Here is a 23,480-nt window from a genome sequence, read left to right as displayed (position 1 = left end):
GTGAATATCAAAATCTAAAAACATTTAAATTTAGCCTTTCTTGGTTGAATATTGCTATGCTATTATAGTTTTCTCTACATATGATTTTTAAAACTCTGATATTTTCAAAACATAGTGCTGATAGCAACAACCACTGTCACAGCACCAAAAATGGGTAGCATTTCGCGAAGGCTTACGGTGTGACATTCACCGTTCAAAGTTCTTCTCAACTCACTATCCTGACAATAACTCTATGAAATAGGCACTATTTATTTTGCATAAGAGGAAACGAAGGCACAGAAAGGGTAAGTAATTTACATAATGTCACATCGAATATCAGTTAGGATGCTTTCAGCTACGGTTAACAGAAACTCTCACAAATTGTTGATTTATTATGTGACGTTCCAGGAAGACCAGAAGTGTGATGGGTTTCAGAGTTGAGTCAATGGCTGAACAAAGTCAGCAGTCGAAATGATTTCCATCTTTTTAAAAGCTCGTCATCTGTGCACTGGCTTTGCCCTCCGGCTGGCACCTCTTGTGGTCACCAGATGACCGTGCCAGTTCCCGGCCTCATTTCCACACGTGGCAATGTCCAGAGTCATAGAGGAAGCCTCTCCCTGGTGCTTCTGTGTAAAAAGCTTTCCCACAAGCCGCCGACAGATCTCGCCAGAACTGAGCCCCACACCCACCCCTAAAATATCTGACCAGAAGAATGGGGTCACTGTGGTAGGCTGAGACCAGACGAGGGTTACCCTTGATACTGGGCATATGATCACGCTCCCCTGAGTTCCATGGGAGATAAATCTGAGGCTCTGCCAGCCGTAAAAATAGAGAGGGCTTGCCATGGGGTGCCCTGCGTCATGGTCTGCTGCACCTGGTCAGCAGACAAGTGAGGGGTAGAAACACAGATACTCCGTCTCCAGAGCCTGCACTGAAAAGTCTGAGAATTGTGCTTGAGCTTTCACGGCTCTTTTTTTGTGTGTGTGTGTGTGTTACGCGGGCCTCTCACTGTTGTGGCCTCTCCCGTTGCGGGGCACAGGCTCCGGACACGCAGGCTCAGCGGCCATGGCTCACGGGCCCAGCCGCTCCACGGCACGTGGGATCTTCCCGGACCGGGGCACGAACCTGTGTCCCCTGCATCGGCAGGCGGATTCTCAACCACTGCGCCACCAGGGAAGCCCACACGGCTCTTTTTGTACCTGACATTTTAGCACCCAATAGTTGTGGTAAGTTTGGTCAAATGGACAGAGAGAGTACATCCAGAAAACTGGCCTTCTTGTTACAGCTTGAGATGACCGTAGTTAAAAGTCTGTAGGAGGACATTACAAATACTTGCTCCTGCTTAGATTTTTGGGGGGAGTTCTGTTTGAAATCAAATACAGTACAGTGGTGTGATTATCTTAAAGAAGAAGTTCGCACATTTGTTGGTTTCAACACCTCTTTACAGTCTTAAAAATTATAGGGTCCCTCAAAGAGCTTTAGTTTATGTTATATCTATTGAGAGTTACCATATTAGAAATTTTAAAGGAGAGACGTTTAAAATAATGATAAACCAATTCTGTGTTAGTATAAATAATGTATTTTAAAGAAAAACGAACTCTTATTTTTCAGCACAAAAACTTTAATGAGAATAGTGTCATTGTTGTACATTTTTGCAAGTCTTCTCAATGCCTGGCTGAATGGAACATAGCTGAATTCTCCTGTTGGCTTCTGCATTCAATCTGTCATCCAGTCACATAACCTGTAGCCTCTGGAAAACTCCACTGAACACTTGTGAGAGAATGATAATGGAAAAGGCACATAGAATCTTAATATTGCTATGAAAATAATTTTGATCTGTGGATTCCCTGAAAGAGTGTCCTGGAACCTCCAGGGGTTCCTCAGACCACACTTTGAGAACCCCTGTCTCAAAGTAATTTTGCTTGCTATGCCCATGCATAATTTATAATGGCTTCAAGCAGAAGCACACATAAAACGCAAATAAGATATTAAAAGTAGGCTCATAAGTTGGTCATGTCTCAGAAAATGGAACTAAGATGAGTATCAGTGGAGCAGTGTGCTAGTGTCCAGGGAATCTGATAATCCAGCAGAGTCCTGGGGAAAAGCCCTAGTCCCGAGAAGGTCATTCAGTGGTTTCCTCACTTCACCAGTCCTTTGAATCCGTAAAATATGATTTGCATGAAATATGCTCACTAAATATATTTTTAAGGAAATAGCTATTATATAAACCACGGTTAATCTCTCCTTCCTCCTTTTTTTTTCTTTTTCAGATTTAACATTTCAGATGATTTGAAGGTTGGCTTTTTCAGCACAGACCATGCTACTCAAACGGATTCCAGTGAGATTTTGCCATTAAAAGAGTTGAGTTCATCTACACAAAAGCTAGTGCAGGTAAATCTGGATTTATTTTGAAACTTCTGAGATAATTTGTGGGTACTATTTGCCTTTATGTCTTTCCTTGACAGAATTGAAATGATTAGCATTTTAAAAATAGTATCTTTTACACACTGAGTTAGATGACAGTTGTGTTTCTTAAAATTATTAGTATAAACTACTATTTCTATTTGTGTCATATTTATGTCCTGCTTATATATGTTAACTTGTTTAGAGAAATGTTTTCTTACTCTCTTTAGAATTCTTTTGACATCTGTGAACATTTACTGTTTAGGATATTTTTAAAAATTACAAAATATCTTTGGCATATAGAAAAATGTCAAGAATAATATACAGTAGTGAATAACTGTATTACCCATGGTCAGGGAGGAAGAAATTTTCCTCTGTCCTTCTAGGTTCTTCTGGCTGGTCTAAGAATTGAATTGACATGAGACAGATTAACAGGAGAAAATCCAAGAAAAATTTAATAACATATATGTGGGAGAAACCCAGAAAAACTGACTAACTTGCCAAAATAGCCAGAGCTCTCACCTTCAGCTAAAGACAAAAGGGGATGTTGAGGATAGTGGTTTGGGACTTCGTAGGAGAGGAAGACAGTTCACATGAAGATGGAAAAGCAAATATTTGGTAAACAAATGTTTGCTGGGCCATGCAGAGACAGTGGGACACAGAAACGAATTTTAACTGACTTTGCTAGGTTCCTCCCGGTCTACACAGCTAGTGCATATTATACTATAGTTATCTATGGTGCTAGCTCCCTTCCTGGAACAGATCCTCTGTCCACATTCTTCTAGGAAGTTATGGGGAAGGTCAAAGTTCCTTCCTGAGTCTTTGGGGCCTTAAAAATAATCAGCCTAAATAAATCCTCATGCCAAAGAGACACAATTTGAGGTGGCAGATTTTGCTCCCCTATACTACCATACAGCTTTTTCAGATCTCCATATCCTATCATATTTCCTTTGGGGCTTTAAAAAACTTTTTAAAAAATTTTATTGAGGGCTTCCCTGGTGGTGCAGTGGTTGCGAGTCCGCCTGCCAATGCAGGGGACGCGGGTTCGTGCCCCGGTCTGGGGAGATCCCACATGCCGCGGAGCAGCTAGGCCCGCGAGCCATGGCCGCTGAGGCTGTGCGTCCGGAGCCTGTGCTCCGCAACGGGAAAAGCCACAACAGTGAGAGGCTCACGTACCACAAAAAAAAAAAAAAAAAAATTTTATTGAAGTATAATTGATTTACAGTGTTGTGTTATTTTCTCTGTACAGCAAAGCTTTGGGGCTTTTTTGATTGTAAAGAAATAGAACATTTCATACACATTAGATATCAAGAGTTTTTATTAAAAGTCCTAATCAATAAAACTGTGACACAGGGTGGCATATTACTACAAATACTTTAGGTTGCTTTGCTTCTGTTTTTTCACTTAACAACGTAACTTGGAAATCACTTACGTACGTTGGTACATAAAGAGCTTCCTCTTCTATTTTACAAGTACATTGTCTCACAAACTGGCATCATTTATTTAGCTATCCTCCTACGGATGGACATCATTTTGGTCGTTTCAAATCTTTTACTGCAATGAATAATTCTGTACGTACTCACATGCCAGTAAAACTGGGATGTAAATTCTTAAAAGTGAAACGTCTGAGTCAGAGGATGCACGCCTTAGTCATTGTGAAGGATGTTGCCAAGTTGCCCTGCATAGAAATTATACCAATTTACACTCCCACTTTTGAGGGTGTCTCTTTTCCCACATACGTCCCAATTTATTGTCTTCTTTTATGCCTTCAGAAAAGTGTTATAACTTTATTCCTTTGCAACTAGCGTCTAAATGAGTAACTTCTGGTCAGTAGAATTTAGGTGGAAATATTGGGTGGCCGCTTTGGGCAACCTTGAAGGCACAGTTTCGATGCACTGTCTGCCACTTTACTTCTTCCTAATCCCATCCTTCTTTCTACTTTTCTTCCTTTCTTGCCTTCCTCTTTTTACTTCGGTGCCTAGACCATGGATGCTAGCAGTTACACCATGATTTTGATATATACAGAAGACTAAGGAGATAGAAGGATCTTGGGTCATTTTCACCACCTAGTGAAAGAGAAGTAAACTTACCTCTCTTTTATGCTTTTGTTATTTGGATTTTTTAATATAGCTGAACCAAAATCTGATGCAATATGCTTAAAGCAGATTAAGGATGTTTATTTCAAATTAGTGAGAGACATTTTTTTTAAAAAAATCATGAATGGCTGGATTTGAATGCTTTTCATGGATCTGTTGAGATGGTCATACCGTCATTTGGTTTTTCTCCTTTATCTGATGATGTGAAGAAATTTGATTTTTTGATGGTAAACCTGGAACGAACCCAACTGGACTATAATATTTCCTTTTGCGTCACATTATTTGCTGTTATTTTACTAAGGATTGTTTTCCATCTATGTTTGTAAGTGAGGTGGTCCTATAATTTTCTTTTCTCCTTATGCTGTCCTTGTTCAGACTTGGTAGCAAGGCCATAGCACTGTCATAAAGTGAGTTGGGAAGTGTTCCCTAGTCTAATCTCTGCAATTACTGGCTTGAGATTGGAAGTATCTATTTCTTCAGTGTAAACTTGCATGTAAAACTGTCTGTACTTATTTTTACTGCCATTGTTGTTTTGTTACGTTTATATTAAGGTTTTCTTAAATCTTCTTGGGTCGGTTTGATGTTATATTTTTCTACAAAATATTCAGATTGTTGGTTATGGTGTTGATTATTGTCTTTGCATATTGTTTTTAGGTCTTTATTGTATCTGTAGTTATATTTCTTTTTCTTTTTTTTTTTTTTTTTTGCGGTATGAGGGCCTCTCACTGTTGTGGCCTCTCCCGTTGCGGAGCACAGGCTCCGGACGCGCAGGCCTAGCGGCCATGGCTCACGGGCCCAGCCGCTCCGCGGCATGTGGGATCTTCCCGGACCGGGGCACGAACCCGTGTCCCCTGCATCGGCAGGCGGATTCTCAACCACTGCGCCACCAGGGAAGCCCCTGTAGTTATATTTCTTTTAAAATTCTTAATATGGTCTTCATACCAACTCTCTTTTTTCTTGATGAATCCTGACAGTGTTATCTATTTCATTAATTTTTTTCAGAGACCCAGCTTCTGGATTTATTAATCCTTTCTATCATAACTTTATTTTCTAGCTCATAAATTTCTTTTCGTATCCTTATTATTTATTTATTTATGTGTTTTTAAAATATTTATTTGTTTATTTATTTTATTTGGTTGCATTGGGTCTCAGTTGTGGCAGGCAGGCTCCGTAGCTGCAGCTCGCCAGCTCCTTAGTTGCAGCATGTGGGCTTCTTAGTTGTGGCATGCGAACTCTTAGTTGTGGCATGCATGTGGGACCAGGTTTCCTGACCAGGGATCAAACCCAGGCCCCCTGCATTGGGAGCTCAGAGTCTTGTCCACTGCACCACCAGGGAAGCCCCTCTTATCTTTACTATTTAATTCCTCCTACTATCTTTGGGTTTACTCTGTTTTTCTTTTTCTAATTCCTTGAATTGGATCTGGGTATTAGTAGGGATGTCATATAGCTCTATGTACAGACAGTGCAACTCTGTCGACTTAACAGGAAGCCTTGGGTTAGAATATCTGGAGTTACAAGTTAGGGCAGTAGCTCCCTGATGTCATCTGTGTACCAGATTCATTTTATCTTTTCACAGGTCCATCATTAGTGCATGGATTTTGCTATCATATTTCTGACTTCACAGTAACAGGATGGCTGCTCCACTTCCAGCCTCCATCTGCATTTCACAGAGGAAGGAGAACAGGGGAGAAGTGGAATGGAGTGGTGGTAGCTCTACTAAAAGAGCAAAAACTTTCCATCGAAAACCCCAGCGTGTTTAGCGTTGGCCTTAACCACATCACGTGACCCCTTTAACTGCAGAGGGTTCTGAAGGAGTGAGTGTGTTGGTGAGGCAGTGATGGACACGGGGCTCTTAGCTATCCGTGCCTACAGGCCATTCATTTTGAGGCTCCCTTCTTTCCTTTCATAAGCATTTAAAGACGGTATAAATGACAGTATTTAAGACAATACAGTCCTACTAATTACCTCTTTAGCGTCATCCCACAAATTTTGAGATGTAGTACTTTTATTAGTATTTAGATTTAAGTGCTCCAATTTCCCATTTATTTTGTTGGCCCGTTGTTTAATAAGAAGTTGGTTAGATCGCCAAGCGTGCTCTTTAGTCACTGTTACGTTGTTGAGTTTTCACTTCAGTGCTTTGTTGTCAGCGGACAGCCTTTGTGAGATGACTTATTTGGTCTTTGTTGCGACTTGTCCTGAGGCTTTGTGTGAGGTCAGTCTTCATTATTGTGCCATGGAAATGGGAAATTAAAAATAACCTGTAGGGCTTCCCTGGTGGCGCAGTGGTTGAGAATCCGCCTGCCGATGCAGGAGACACGGGTTCGTGCCCTGGTCCGGGAAGATCCCACATGCCGCGGAGCAACTAAGCCCGTGAGCCATGGCCGCTGAGCCTGTGCGTCCGGAGCCTGTGCTCCGCAACGGGAGAGGCCACAACAGTGAGAGGCCCGCATACTGCAAAAAAAAAAATAAATAAATAAAATAAAATAAAAATAACCTGTATTTGTTGAGTATGTGTCTATACATATATATATCTCCACACACACATATGTACATGTGTGCATATATACATATATGCACATACACACATTGTCCATTTTGTTCAATATTAATATACCTATATTAACATTCTTTGGGACATTGTTTGCCTGGTAAAACTTTCTTATTTCTACACTGACCTCAGTTCTGTGTCATTGTATCTTAGGTATGTCTCTTGTAAATTGTGATCCGTGGGAGTCTCAGGCCAGTAGGAGTTTATTTGACCATACCAGGATTCCTGTCCCTCCCTTCTTCAGAACAAGACGTCCATATAGGGCTGGATCTTCTAAAGGCAAAGTCATTTCATCTTGTCCCTGGAATTTAAGGAATTCTTTAAGCTTTCACTTGCTCTAGCATTTTTTTTTTCTTATTTCTCAAAACAGTAACCTTCATAAGTTGACAACATGGTATAAAGAAGGGGTATGAGTCAGTCACAACTCTGTTCCAATCTGGCCCTTCCGCTTACCGGCCACAGAATGTTGGACTAGTCAGTCACTTAACCTCTCAACGTCTCAATATCCTCACCTGCAAAATAAAACCTTCCACATAGTATCAGGATGCTAAAATCGAGCTTCTTCCCAGGATGCTAATAGCCAGGTATCAAATTCCAAAGTGAGTGTGAGATCCCATTTGCAGAATTTACGGAGAGACTGTTACACATCAGATCAATGACTCTTAGCTCTTTAATCAGACCAAGGATAATAAAAACGGGGATCAGGAGGTGAGGGGGGAAAATTGCTGAAGCAATTTCTTTAGGAAACACTATTGCCGTGCTCTTTCTGGGGGAGGGGTAGCCGAAGGGCGCTTCCTCACCTCAAAGCCAGTAAGGCAGGCTTCTGTGGAGCTTGAAATATGTTTGCTGCTATTGGAAGACTCAGAGGACCGGTGCCGATTCACGTGCGAGGAAGCTAACGTGGGCTGGGGCAAGAAGGGGGAGCGGCTGAGCTGGGCTCAGTCTGCACTGCCAGAGTTGCTGGGGTGAGGGTTGTGTGATTGTTCTTGTGGACCACATGTGGCCTCTGGGAAAAAGAGAGAGCGCCAGCCTGGGGTCATTCTGGGTCCTTGCTGGTTGATGGGTTGAGAAGGGCAGAGGGCCTCCAACAGAAGGGAGGAGAAAGGGTAAAACTCTAGATTCATAGGGCCTGAGGGCGGAGTAGCAGTGACACCCCCCCCCCCCCCCCCCCCCCCGCCCAAGTAGAGAAGCAGCTGCTTGGCCCTGTGCGTCCACAGGGGAGAGAGGGTACCTGCAGCGGGAACCTCTCGAGAAGCTGTGTTGGTGCCCGAGGGAAGAAGGGTCAGGGTCGTTCTCCTGTTCTAGCAGACCAGGGTGAAGCCCCCTGCCGGGTGGGAACAGCCGTGCCCCTTTACCCCTGCTGCCTTGTCTGTGGTGGAGAAGCAGCTGGGGTGTGGGGGGAGGAGGTAAGAGGGGAGAGAGCTCAAGAGTGTATCCCACTCTTTTCCTTAAAGACCTGCAGCTGCCAGCTTCTGCCCTTGGCCTGGAGTGCAGGGAGCAGCCTTACCTATGAATGAAGTTGGAAGTGTCACATTCTAAATGCTACTTTCGGGCTGTGTTTCGAGTGATGAGGACTTTCTCTTCCCAAGAATGAGGAGGAATTGCTTACAGTTTCCATTCAGGGTGAGGGAAGATTACCTAGTGAATACATTTTATGTTTTATTTTTTGAATTAAATATTTATTTACTTATTTGGGGCTGCACTGGGTCTTAGTTGCGGTGTGTGGGCTTCTCTCTACTTGTGGCTCGAGCTCCAGAGTGCATGGGTTCTGTAGTTGTGGCGCACGGGCCTAGCTGCCCCGTGGCATGTGGGATCTTAGTCCCCCGACCGGGGATCGAACTCACGTCCCCTGCATTGTAAGGCGGATTCTTAACCATTGGACCATCAGGGAAGTCCTAGTGAATACATTTTAAATAGACAGTGGGAGACAAAAATACATTGCGTTTGGATAATACCAACCAGTTCTTAGTCAACACATTGGTAATATATTTAAGTACTTGGCTAATAAATTCACAACAAATGTTGATTCTTGCCCATTTTTCCTGATGTGAAAATCACATATTGAAAATTATTTTCTCAATCGTTTTTTGATTCAAGGCAAAGGATAACTTACTCTGTATGGGAGGAAACTGCTGGGAACCTCCTCTCCCTTCGTCCATCAGCATGTATTAGTTTAGCAGATTAACTGGTATCCCCAGTATACACGACTCCGGAGAGGAAATCTTGAATTCAGGACAAGCCCCTGACCAGGTGCCCAAGTGATCTGCCCAGACCAGGCCAGGTGCTGGAATCTTTACACAGAGGGCCCTTACTCTCTACAATAACGTATGTTTTTCCATTTTTAGATTATTAAATCTCTTCAGGTGGATTTTGGGTTCCTCAAACAATTGATTCAACTGAAGTTTGAGGACCGTCTTAAAGAGGAGTCTTGCAGACTCTTCACTTCTCTACACGACAGGATCCTGACAATCGAAAAACGTTATCAACAGGTAGACGTTCTCTCATTTCCTCTGTTTCATATGTGGATTAATTTTGTGTTTAGATGTGTAGGTACTACAGTTTTTAGCTTAGCAACTTATGAGGGCAATTTAATTTGTATGTGTTGTGTCTCATGTGATGACTACATAAAGCTGTATGGTACCTATAGCTTTACTATGTGCAGAAACTTTTGTGAGTACCCTGTGTATGAACTCATTTAAGGCTCATGACTAACCTGACAAAGTAGGTACGATTATTATACCCCTTTTACAGATGAGGAAACCGAGGCACAGAAAGGTTAATTCACTTGCTCAGGGTCACCAGTTAAAAAACCATCAGGGGGGCTTCCCTGGTGGCGCAGTGGTTGAGAGTCCGCCTGCCGATGCAGGGGACACGGGTTCGTGCCCCGGTCCGGGAGGATCCCATGTGCCGCGGAGCGGCTGGGCCCGTGAGCCATGGCCGGTGCGCCTGCACGTCCGGAGCCTGTGCTCCGCAGCGGGAGAGGCCACAACAGTGAGAGGCCCGCGTACCGCAAAACAAACAAACAAAAAACCCCAAAACCATCAGGGTTTAGGTTCCAGGCCAGAAGTTTAATGCTTGAATTGCAGCCCTTAACTACAGTTTTATATGACTTGTGTTTTAACGGCTCCGGCTCCGTAGGAGCCAAAGACATGAAAACTCTGCTGCTCTGAGGAATTTCCCAGAATCTGTGATCAGGTCAGCATATCTATCTGTCATTCAGAACAGGCATCAGTGTTATTTTTCTGCTGTAAAACGAAACACCCACGTGTTGTTGACCCCACCATTCAAAGTACCTTTTAATGCATTTCCTCTTTAAGTCCCTCAACAGTCCCTAAATGGGAATCCTCTTATCCCCGCTCTGCAGGTAAGGAAACTGCGCCACCAAGGTTAAGTCACTTGCTTAAAGTGAGACAGATAGTAAGTGGCACAGGGACATTGAAATCCAGTTCTCTCTGACTCTAAAGCCCGTTGGTGGCTTACACTCCGTGCTAGAATCAAAATTGATAGCAGAATCAAGAGTATTTTTTAACATCTTTATTGGAGTGTAATTGCTTTACATTGTTGTGCTAGTTGCTGCTGTGTAACAGTGAATCAGCTCTACATATATATATATGTCCCCATTTCTCCTCCCTCTTGCATCTCCCTCCCTCCCACCCTCCCTATCCCACTCCTCTAGTTGGTCACAAAGCACTGAGTGGATCTCCCTGTGCTATGCGGCTGCTTCCCACTAGCTAGCTGTTTTACGTTTGGTAGTGTATATATGTCCCTGCCACTCTCTCCCTTCGTCCCAGCTTGCCCTTCCCCCTCCCCATGTCCTCAAGTCCATTCTTTACTACGTCTGTGTCTTTATTCCTGTCCTGCCCCTAGGTTCTTCAGAACTCCTTTTCTTTTTTTTTTAGATTCCATACAAGAGTATTTTTTTAATGTACTATCTTTCATTGTTATCCATAACAGATAGGATCAAATAATTTGATTAATCAGAAAATGACTCTAGTTTGTGGATTAGTGGCCCTAGATTGCTTTCCATGAGCATAATTCATCCAAAAATACCAGGACCAGGGGGCTTCCCTGGTGGCACAGTGGTTGAGAGTCCGCCTGCCGATGCAGGGGACACGGGTTCATGCCCCGGTCCGGGAAGATCCCACATGCTGCGGAGCGGCTGGGCCCGTGAGCCGTGGCCGCTGAGCCTGCGCGTCCGGAGCCTGTGCACCACAGCGGGAGAGACCACGACAGTGACAGGCCCGCATACTGCAAAAAAAAAAAAAAAAAAAAAAACCAGGACCAGAACAGGATGTGAACTCCAAATAGATTTCACTATTTTATTTTATTTTTAAATTAATTTTTATTGGAGTATAGTTGCTTTATAATGTTGTATTAGTTTCTGCTGTGCAGCAAAGTGAATCAGTTATGCGTATACATATATCCACTCTTTTAAAGATTTCCTTCCCATTTAGGTCACTACAGAGCACTGAGTAGAATTCCCTGTGCTATACAGTAAGTTCTCATTAGTCATCTGTTTTATACATAGTAGTTTGTATATGTCAATCCCAATCTCCCAACTTATCCCATCCCCCGATTTCACTATTTTATAAGCAGTTCTAAGACATTAACAAGACTCTGATATGGAAGATTAGAGAAAATGTTCACGTTATCTATATTTATTTTATCCATATGAGCTCTCTATTGCTTTTGGTTCAGTGTAAGTGAAATTGGAATGTGTTGTATTAGCTGTAAGCATAGGGGAAATGATTATAAAGTGAAGGTTTTTTTTTTTTTTTTTTTTTGCGGTATGCGGGCCTCTCACTGTTGTGGCCTCTCCCGTTGCGGAGCACAGGCTCCGGACGCACAGGCCTAGCGGCCATGGCTCACAGGCTTAGTTGCTCCACGGCATGTGGGATCTTCCCGGACCAGGGCACGAACCCGTGTCTCCTGCATCAGCAGGCGGATTCTCAACCACTGCGCCACCAGGGAAGCCCAAAGTGAAGTTTTTGAGAGAGCATATGATTTGAATGGTGGTTTTATACTGAGCCCTGTCCCTTGTAGGTGTGAGAGTTGCATTTGGAAATACATCGTGATGCTCATTGTATTTATTTTTCATTTGCAGAATGAGGATACCTTAAGAAAATGCTACAATCAGCAGCTGGCCGATGCCATAGCTACTATCAAAGGAATGTACCAGGTGAGCTTTGAGTGCCATCGTGGGTGAAACCGGCTTGATATCTTGTGAGGGCCCAGGGTGGGGCTCACCGTGGGTTCCCAGTCAGCGTTTTTAGCTTTGAAGGTCTAAGACTGTTCATGCTTACTTTAAACTGACCAAAATAACACTTTATGGTGACAGAACTTTTCGGAAATGGAAAAATTCCAGTCTGGTATCTAGTCCACCTGGGCAAGCGATGCGGTATTCCAGAGTTTGTTTGGTGAGCATGCAGTTCGATAGGAGGAGGTCAGGGAGTCTCAAGAGAAGCTTCCTCAGGTCGGTAGTAAATCCCAGGGAACAGATCCTCATTGGAGTAACTTTTCTAATGATGGGGACGCGATCTGTCTGCCAGACTCCATGCTTCCTTCTCGTCATCATTTCCAATCATTATTTTTTCATCTTAGTGAGGACCTTGTGATTCTTTTAGTATTTATAGCTATAATCTTGTCTTTCACTGCAGTATATTTCCATAAAGAAATGTTGCTTTATTTACAGCAAATAGTGCTTTGATTGCATTTTCATGGTACTGAACACCTTTGATTTAATTATGTGATTGCTTGTTACATGTCTCTGTTTTGTGCTGGACTGTAAGCCTTATAAGGGTAGGGATGCTTGTCTTGCTTTCCGCCATGCCCTGCCTCTTAGCCCTGTGCCTGGTACACAATTAGCAGTCAGCTAATAATTGCTAAATGAATGGAGGTTGCCTGAACTTGTGGCAGATACTGGTGGCTCCACTGTCATTCTTCCCCTTCCTTTTTTTTTTATTAGCAGAAGCACTTCTTACTCTGAAGCCAAAATGCTAGATCCTTTCTCAGCTTCTTTCCCAGCTATGGCATGAACAAGGGCAAGGTCAGGTCCAATGTGACCTGAAGATAAGTTAACTGTGAGGTTTAGAAAGGAGGTTATTCTTCTTCTTCTTTCGGCTGTGCCTTGCAGCATGTGGGATCTTTCTTCCCCCACCAGGGATCGAACCCCTGCCCCCTGCAGTGGAAGCTCGGAGTCTTAACCACTGCACCGCCGGGGAAGTCCCTATTCTTTTTTTTTTTTTTAATTAAAAGAGACTCAAGGGAAAATATACCCCTCTTTTTCTTTGTTTGACTTTATTTCTCCTTCTGATGCTTGGAATTGCTGCAACCAACCTAAAAGCAAGGAGTGGGATACTTAGGATGTGCTAAGGGTAGCAGACTAGAAAAACAGAAAGCCCTGGGGTCCTTGATGACATCACCGAGCAACTAACTAACTCTGGACTTGCCCTGCCTCTGGCCCTTTTATGTCATGAGACAAAAACCCCCTTAGAATTTAAGCCACTGTTAATTGCCTGTTCAGTTACCTGTGGCTAAAAATATCCCAGAACCTATTGCCCTGTCAACAGCCTCTGTGACTCTGGGCCAAGTTGTGTTTCCAAAGGTGACCCGAACACTGTCTCCCACTCACCTGCTCTTCCGCGAGGTTACCTTGCTTCTCCCCCATCCAGAGGTGGAGCCTAATTCCCCGTCCCTGGATCTGAGGGGCCTCCGTGACTTGGTCGTAAAGACAGAATGTGACGCTTCACGACTTCGAAGGCAGGGACAAAAGAAGCCTTGCAACTACATCCTGTGCTCTCGGGATGTTTGCTCTCTGGATTCTCGCCTTCCGAATCCAGCTGCCGTGCTGTTGGGAGCCCAAGCCATTTGGAGAGCCCGCGTGTGGGTACTGGGGCCATTGGCGCAACTGAGCCCAGCCTTCAAGTCAGCCAGCCCGCAGGCATTTAGCCTTGCCCTCTGGGGTCCTGGCATTATGGAGCAAGAGTGTGCCATCCTGCTATTCCTGTCCTAATTCCTTAGTGAGTGAGCATGATGGATCGTTGTTTTATGCCACTAAGCTTAGGGAGCTGTGTTATGCAGCAATAACTAGATAGCTGGAACAGTTTCCTTACGCTCACATCAATAAGCGATTTAATTGCATTTGTTGGATAAATTACTTCCCTAGTGGTTCTGCCGGCACAATATAGCATCATGGTTAGGAGTTAGCACAGTGTATGTTTTAATACAAGGACTTGGGAGTCCAACTACTTGCGTTCGAATCCTGGCTCTGCCACTTAACTGCATGTGACCTTGGGCAAAATACTCACCCTCTCTGCCTCAGTTTCTTCATCTGTCCGATGAGGATCATATTAGTACCCAGCTCATAGGCCTGGTTTGAGGATGAAATGAACTGATCCTTGTGAAGCACTTACAACAGTTGGGCACGTGATCAGTGCAGTCTAAATGTTTGTGAAACAAATAAGCTCTTATACAAATTCATGACACTCCTTGGTGTTGGTGTCTTTTTCTGGCCCTTTATTATCCTGTGTTAGTGTTTAGGCTTACAGGTTTCTGTCCACTGACCACAGGTTGCAGATACAGTAAAGTGCCCTTAAGATATCTGTCATCCTTATCAATTTTTATTATGTTGAGGCATGTGAAATTGCCATTTGCTCTTACAGTTCTGTTCTGAACATTCTTGTACCGTCTCAGGTACACAGGTGCGAGAGTGCTTTTAAAGTATGTTTGTAAGAGTGGAATGGAGAGTGTGGATTTTCATGTTTATTATCTAAGGCCAAGAGCCTTCCACACTGATCATAATGTGAAAATATTTGTTACTCTTCTTCGTCGAGACTTGATATTGTCAGATGTTTAAATGTTTGTTGATCTCATGGACACATGAAACTATTTCATTCTGTCTGATTTGTGTTTCCCTTGATTATTAATACGGTTAACCCTTTTAAGAATGTGTATCAGCCATTCAGTTTTCGTGTTCTGTGACGTGCCTGTTCAAATGCATTGCTTGTTGTATTATTTGTTTTCTTTTTGGTTAATAAGAGTATTTTAAAAAACATTTTGGATACTCATCTTTTGTTTGTTTTATGTGTTGCACATGTCTTCTCTTGGTTTTTTGTTCACTCTTTTTAAAAACTTTGTTAATTTTTTGGCTGCATTGGGCCTTCGTTGCTGCGCACAGGCTTTCTCTAGTTGTGGCTTCTCTGGCTGCGGAGCACAGGCCCTAGAGCGCGCGGGCTTCAGTAGTTGCTGCGTGCGGGCTCAGTAGTTGTGGCGCACGGGCTTAGTTGCTCCGCGGCATGTGGGATCTTCCCAGACCAGGGCTCAAACCCGTGTCTCCTGCATTGGCAGGCGGATTCCTAACCACTGCGCCACGAGGGAAGTCCCCTGTTCACTCTTCTTACAGTGTTCTTTAATAAACCAAAGTGGTTTTTTTTACACGAATGTAGTCAAACTCCTATCTTTCCTCATGGTTTCTACATTCTGTGTTTTGTTTTAAAAATGCTGCTGTATCTTAAAGTCTTCTAAGATTTTTATATTATTGTCTTTTACGTACAGGTCTTTAATCCACTGGGACTGATTTTTAGTATTGATGCGAAGGAGGGATTAATTTTTTTCCCCATAATGATCCCCCAGGTTCTCAAGTTAATGACAGAAGATAATGTGTCATGTCAGAACTCCATGTATGTGTGTAGGTCAGATTTGGGGTTTTTTGTTCTGTTCCATTCGTTAGATTATCTATCCTTGTGGGAAATCCCACTAAAATTAATGTTACCCCAAAACTGGGTTCGCCTCTTGGTGGGTGTTGAGCCAAAAGACACAACCAAGCCGAAGATTGGGGGAAGGAAGGACTTGTTACTTGCAGCAAGTAAGGGGAGCACTGGTGATCTCTCGCAAAGCAATGTCTCCCCAAACATGCAGCAAGTAAGGGGAGCACTGGTGATCTCTCTCGCAAAGCAATGTCTCCCCAAACAGCAAAACTGGGGACATTTAAACTAAGGGTTCATGCATATTCATAAAGGGACTTGGGCAGAGGAGAATTCAGCATAGAATTGGGGCAAAGGTTGACAGAGTCCTGGCTTTAGTTGATTGAAGTCAAGAGGCTCAACATCATCATTCCGTCCTCCACCTGGCTGGGGGGCCTTAGTTCCTGCAGAACTCGAAGACAGGTGTCAGATTGTTAGGTACATCCCTTGAGGAGGAACTAGGACTCTCTTTTATTGCTGAACTATTGTTTCTTGACTGTTCTTCCTTTGTTCCTGCATTTCCCTCACTTCCCTTTAGAGTCTTAATTACTGGGCAAGCATTGTGGCCAGGCTTAGATCACAAAGTGGCTTAAGCCATGCCTGGGTCTCTTTCTCCCAGGATCCCCTACCCCATCTGCTTGCATTAATACTTAATTGTAGGTGTTTGGTAAGATAAGTTGTCTCATTTTCTTTTCTTCAGGATGTCTTGAATGTTCATGGCTCGCTCTTTGTTCTTCCATATACATTTTAAAATAAATCTGTGTGGGGGGGGGAAGATATTTTCTTCTACCATTCTAGGTTCTTCTGGCTGCTCTAAGAATTCAGTTGACATGAGACAGATTAACAAGAGAAAACAAAAGTTTAATAAAATGTACACATGGGAGAGACCCAGGAAAACTGAGTAACTTGCCAAAATGGCTGAAACCCTCACCTTAAATACCATCTTCAGCTAGGGACAAAAGAGAATGTCGGGGGTATGGTTTGGGACCTCAAGGGGAAGGAAGGAAATAGAGATGGAAAAGCAAATGTTTGGTAAACAAACGTTTGCTGGGTCCTGCAGAGACAATGGGATACAGAGTGGACCCTGATCTATAGTCCCTGACAAGTTTCTCCCAGCACACCTAGTCCATATTCTTTACAGATATCTCTGGTGATAGCTCCATCCTGGAGACAGGCCCTTTATCTAAATTCTTTAAGCAGCTAAGGGGGAGGTTAACAAGAAAAACTTTGAGTTTTCTGTTTCTTAAAAATAATCAGCCCAATTAATCCTCATGCCAAAGAGACACATTTGGGGATGGCAAATTTTGCTGTCCTACAATTTTACACCATTTCTTCATTCATTCATTCATTCATCTCTGCCAGCTGCACTGTTGGGGCATCTAGCAAATTGTTAAGTAAAAGTGATGAAAGCAAGCATCCTTATTTTATATTAATACTGAATACAGTATTTCAACATTACACATCATACTTGCTGTAGATACTATCAGGCTATTACTTTTGCAAAGAGACTTTTGAAAAAAATCATGAATGAATTTTAATTTTGTAAAATGTGGGTTTTATGCATCTATTGAGAGGCCATATGATTTTTTTTGCCCTTAATCTGTTAGTGTGATGAAATTAACTAGCTGATTTTTAAAAATGTGAAATCAACCTTACTTTCTTTGTATAAGCCCAACTTGGTCATGATGTGTTTATTTCTTTTTAAAATTTGTTCCTGAACTTAGTGTGTTAATCTTTTGCTTAGGATATTTTAAACCTGTGAACATCAGTGTGGTGAGCTATACATTTCCTTTTTTATACTATTCTTTTGGGGTTTGGGAATCAGGATTATGGTAGCTTCACAAAATGAGCTGGGAAATGTTATCCGCATTTTGTTTCCTAAGAGCATTTGTGTAAAATTAGAACTTTTTCTTCCTTAAATATTTAGAACTGCCAGGGAAGCTACCTGGGCCTAGAGGAGTTGATTGATTGATTGACATATTTTGAACTCCCAATTTCCTTACTGATTATGAGACTATTTGGGTTTTGTATTCTTTTCGAGTCAGCTATAGTGAAATATTTGTCTAGGGCATTTATTTCCTTTAAACTCAAAAATGTGTTGGAATAAAGGCTTAATATGTATCTCATTACCCTCATATCTTTTAATCCTATATTTTTAAACTCCACTGCATATTACTCTTTTATCCATTTTCATTGAGGTGTTTTTTTGTGTGTGTGTGGTACGCGAGCCTCTCACTGTTGTGGCCTCTCCCGTTGCGGAGCACAGGCTCCGGACACGCAGGCTCAGCGGCCATGGCTCACGGGCCCAGCCGCTCCGCGGCATGTGGGATGTTCCCGGACCAGGGCACGAACCCGTGTCCCCTGCATCGGCAGGTGGGCTCTCAACCACTGCGCCACCAGGGAAGCCCTTCATTGAGTTTTAAAATATCACTTATAATGTTTTCTATGACTAGGAGTTCTATGTTTGGTGTGTTTGATTATTTTTTAATGGCTCTGGCTCTTTGCCAGTAACTTGTCCTCTTATTTCTATAAATATATTTCAGTGTACTTGATTGATCTTCCATGTTTCATAATTTACATGTCTTTCATCTTTGAGGGTCTAATAAGTACTGACTGTCGCTCATGATATGTCCTTTACTTTCGGGTTTCATGATTTTTGACTGTGAACTCATATTTCTGCAGAAACTCTTTGAGGCCTGGAATAGAGGTGAGTCTCTGTAGAGAAGATTTCTGTTTGCTTCTGCGAGACTGCTGGGTCTGTGACCGCTTTAACCTAATTCTCAGCTTGAGGCATTTTAGACCACCCAGATGTATGAATGTGGGCCATCTCATGCTTATAAAACTCAGAAGAGACTTCTCTCCACCTCTATACTTTGAGCCAAGTTTCCAGACAGGAGGCAATTTCACTTTTACTGGCATGGGAGGGAGGTACAGCGTTCAAGGTGGTTGCTTCTAGTTCCTTCTCACGCTGAAGAGGTGGCCCTTTGGGGTCTCAGCCTTAATGGGGTGGTCTATTAGTTAGAATCACCACTCTGAGGAAGACCTATGTGATGCCTTTTCTCTGTGCCCTGTTAAGAGGTGAAAACCAAAGTTCAAGTTTACCCGATTTCGTGATGCCCTGGAGTACAGGCCGGCTTCAGTGTCCTGCGTAAGTCTCTGGATTCACTTAGTTTTGGCTAAACTATTCCTTACTTTTGTCAGCTTATAGAAGCATTTCACCTATCTAACCAGAATTTTTGTTGTTTACAAAGTAAGTCAGAATAACATGATTTTTTTTTTTGAAACATGCTTTTATAACCCTTTGTGTCTTCAACCATTTCTGGGTCACTGATAAACTTTTAGTGTGTATCAAATGCTCAAAAAATATGACAGAATAAGTGACTATCACTTTCTATATACTTTTTGTATGTCTAGGAATAGAGAGCCCTGAAAGGATTAAATGCTTTCTATGCATCAGTGTTTCATAAACATGTGCTGGTTAAACATGCTTAGCCAACACTGTATTAATTGTGGTTCGTTGGTTTATCTAATAAATTATTTTAAAGATAAAAAAGTGATTCTTTGAATCTTTGCTGCGGCTGGTTGGTATCACTTTGATCCTTGACCTCAGACAGCCTTCCCCATCCTGGCCACCCAGTGTGTTAAGGCTTAGTCATAGAAAGAACAGAAGAGTTGAAAAAACAACCAAAGTACACACTTTGGTTAAGAGGTAACTTTTGGTTAAGTGTAAATGACTCTCTGCTGCCCTCTGGAGACCAGTTCAGGATACAGGTACAAGTGCTTTTTCATCTATGGAGCAAGGTTTTAAATCTATTAACAATTAAAACAATTTCTTGTGTGATATTATAGTACCTTATTTTCAGATAAAAGAAAAGGGTGGTTTTTTTTTTTTTTTTTTTTTTTTTTTTTTGTGGTACGCGGGCCTCTCACTGTTGTGGCCTCTCCCGTTGCGGAGCACAGGCTCCGGACGCGCAGGCTCAGCGGCCATGGCTCACGGGCCCAGCCTCTCCGCGGCATGTGGGATCTTCCCGGACCGGGGCACGAGCCCGTATCCCCTGCATCGGCAGGCGGATTCTCAACCACTGCGCCACCAGGGAAGCCCAAGAAAAGGTTTTGATAAAAATTACACTTTATTTAGTTTCTTTTGGTCTTGGAAATGTATCAGCTCTGATTCAGATAAGGAAACACTACTCTAGTTTCCTCAGACACAAAGGGATTTACGAGCATATAAAAACCCTTACAGAGGACTTCCCTGGTGGCGCAGTGGTTAAGAATCCACCTGCCAGTGCAGGGGACATGGGTTCGAGCCCTGGTCCGGCAAGATCCCACATGACACGGAGCAACTAAGCTCATACGCCGCAACTACTGAGCCTGCGTGCCACAACTACTGAAGCCTGACCACAAGAGAAGCCACCACAATGAGAAGCTTGCACACTGCAATGAAGACCCAGTACAGCCAAAAAAAAAAAAAAAATCCCTTAGAGACACTGGAGGAATAAAAGTTTGGGAGACTGTCACTAGCTTTCAAATTAATAAGCAATTTTCCCAACATCATTTGTTGAAAATCTTTAACTTTTTCATTGATTTATGATGTTTACCTCATGTTAAATGATAATCTGAGGCATGTTACTTTTTTTTTTTTTTTTTTTTTGCGGTACGCGGGCCTCTCACTGCTGTGGCCTCTCCCGCTGCGGAGCACAGGCTCCGGACGCGCAGGCTCAGCGGCCATGGCTCTCGGGCCCAGCCGCTCCGCGGCATGTGGGATCTTCCCGGACCGGGGCACGAACCCGTGTCCCCTGAATCGGCAGGCAGACTCTCAACCACTGCGCCACCAGGGAAGCCCCATGTAACATTTTTAAGAGTTTATTTGAGCAAAAATAAATAAGTCATGGGGATGTAATGTACGAAATAAGGAATATAGTCAATAAAATTGTAATAATTTTGTATGGTGACAGACGGTAACTTAGACGTACTGTGATGATCATTTGGTAATGTACACAAATATTGAACCACTATGTTGTACACCTGAAACTAATATAATATTGTATGTCAATTATACTTAAATAAAAGGGGGGAGGGATGAGTAAAAACAAATTTTTTTAAGTTTATTTGAGCGAAAATTGACTCGAGTCAGGCAGCACTAAATCAGAAGTGGTTAGGAGCACTCCAACACAAGAGTCAGGGGGAAAATTTTTATAGAGAAAAGGTAGAAGCAAAAGCAAGGAGGTTATTGGCTGTAGCTTAAGTGTTTGCCTTCTATGGAAAAGCCTCATTGGCTGTTTGTGACTGGTTGTCCTTAAGTATTGATTTCTTAACCTTGAGGCATTTACAGGTTCAGGTTTGGGTTTGCTTATGTAGGCTGCTAAGGTATTAGAACCCCCTCAGTCTGATGGTCTCCTTGTTTAATTAACACTCATCATATACCAACAATAAGGTTTATCTCAAGGTTATCTCTGCTATTTTGTGGCTATATAAGATTATCTATGCAGTGTTATGGCTCTCCATTGCTTTTTTGGTATTTAATGTTTTTAGCATTATAATATGTTAATATGTGGTAAGTTTGGGTCTTTTTTCATTAGTTCTCTTTCTCGAAAATGTCTTTGCTCTCTTATTTTTCCAGATAAATTTTAAAATCATTGTGTTTACTTCCATTCCAAAACGGCCTCTCTTGGTATTTTTATTAAAATGGAACTGTTTGGAAATTTATTCATGAATTTTGGAAGAAATTTGTATCATTTACGATAGTCAGTCTTCCTATCCAAGAATATTTCTTGATTTACTTATGTCTTATTTCGTGTATCTCAATGCAGTTTTATAATTTTATTTATGTGGGTTGTATATCTTTTTCATACAACTAAATTATTCCTAAATATTTTATGTTTTTAGAAGATGAGATAAGTGTTGTCATATTTTGGGTATTTTGATATGCATGGAAACTGTTGATTTTTAGCAGCTTTATTGAGATACAATTTACGCAGCATAAAATTCACTCATTTAAAGTGTACAGTTCAGGGCTTCCCTGGTGGAGCAGTGGTTGAGAGTCCGCCTGCCGATTCAGGGGACACGGGTTCGTGCCCCGGTCCAGCAGGATCCCACATGCCGCGGAGCGGCTGGGCCATGAGCCATGGCCGCTGAGCCTGCGCGTCCGGAGCCTGTGCTCCGCAACGGGAGAGGCCACAGCGGTGAGAGGCCTGTGTACCGGAAAAAAAAAAAAAAAAAAAAGTGTACGGTTCAATGGCTTATAGTATATTTACAGAGTTGTGCAGCCATCACCCTAATGGATTTTTGTTTGTTTGTTTTGGCCGCATGGCTTCTGGGATCTTAGTTCCCTGACCAGAATCAAACCTGGGCCCTGGCAGTGAAAGCGTCGAGTCCTAACCACTGGACTGATAGGGAATTCCCACCCTAAGCTAATTTTAAAACAGTTTCATCACCCCGCAAAGAAAGCTTGTACCCATGAGCAGTCATTCCCTATTCTCCCCTCTCCCTTTTCCTCTCCTGGTTCAAATCTCTGGCAACTGCTAAACTCCTGTCGCTATGCATTTACCTGTTCTGACTATTTCATATAAGTGGGATTGTACAATATGTGCTCTTTCAATTGACTTCTTTTACTTCAGCATAATGTTTTGGATGTGAAACCACTCATTTTTATAACTACTGTTTCCAACCACCTTGTTGATAGATTTCCAAATGTGGGATTATCAGATCTCATTTTAACAGTTCTTAATTTATTTGTATTTTATTCTTAAAAATTTTTATTTATTTATTTATGTATTTGATTGTGCCGGGTCTTAGTTGGGGCCAGCGGGCTCCTTAGTTGTGGCTCACCAGCTCCTTAGTTTTGGCGTGTGAACCCTTAATCGCGACATGCATGTGAGATCCATTTCCGTGACCAGGGATCGAACCCCGGGCCCCCTGCATTGGGAGTGCGGAGTCTTAACCACTGTGCCACCAGGGAAGTCCCGTTTGTATTTTCTAAATATTTACTTCTACTAACTGAAAATGATAATATGCCTTAAATTCTCAAATGTATATCACTTTTTTACACTAGACAGAAGTTGCAGAATAATATTAAATAGTACTCGAGAGTGATCATTTCCACTGAATTTGAAGGGAATCCTACCTGTAATTCATCATTAAACATAAGAACGGCTTTTTGTTTGGAATAGTTTATTGAATTCATTCCTTGTTGGAGCAGCTGGATGGAAAGAGGGTCAGACTAATTAGTCCTTTGAGATGGGCTGATTGCAGAAATGTCATTAACCTATACAGTCTTGGTGCACTGGGCAGTAAAGTAAAAATAGAATGTATATTCATGGGGGAAGGCCAAAAGTGCACCAGAAAAGTAGGTCAAAAAAGAGTTAAAGTCAGAGGGACTTGAGATGGATGTTAGGTGTACACAGCCAAATGGGGATCAGGGAACCAGAGAAGATTAAGAAAAACCAGGCTGGGCTTCCCTGGTGGCGCAGTGGTTGAGAATCCGCCTGCCGATGCAGGGGACGCGGGTTCGTGCCCCGGTCCGGGAAGATCCCACATGCCGCGGAGCGGCTGGGCCCGTGAGCCATGGCCGCTGAGCCTGAGCGTCCGGAGCCTGTGCTCCACAACGGGAGAGGCCACAACAGTGAGGCCCGCATACCACAAAAAAAAAAAAAAAAAGAAAAACCAGGCTAGAATGGATAACACAGTGGTGACCTAACTCCTGAGGCTGGGTTC

General features: G+C 42.7%; 1 protein-coding gene across 1 annotated transcript in view; it reads left to right on the top strand.

The window, feature by feature from the left end:
• C3H10orf67 (chromosome 3 C10orf67 homolog) overlaps positions 1–23,480 on the top strand; it is a 115,689-nt gene that overhangs the window by 16,941 nt on the left and 75,268 nt on the right. Inside the window, exons 2-4 of the mRNA XM_067030739.1 lie at positions 2,250–2,370; positions 9,372–9,515; positions 12,131–12,205. Coding sequence (XP_066886840.1) covers positions 2,250–2,370; positions 9,372–9,515; positions 12,131–12,205 — 340 coding nt within the window. The remainder of the gene's footprint in view (positions 1–2,249; positions 2,371–9,371; positions 9,516–12,130; positions 12,206–23,480) is intronic.

This window comes from Kogia breviceps, chromosome 3 (assembly GCF_026419965.1).
Source record: "Kogia breviceps isolate mKogBre1 chromosome 3, mKogBre1 haplotype 1, whole genome shotgun sequence".
NCBI classification, from domain to species: Eukaryota; Metazoa; Chordata; class Mammalia; order Artiodactyla; family Physeteridae; genus Kogia; species Kogia breviceps.
This window is presented reverse-complemented; position numbering and strand designations above follow the sequence as displayed.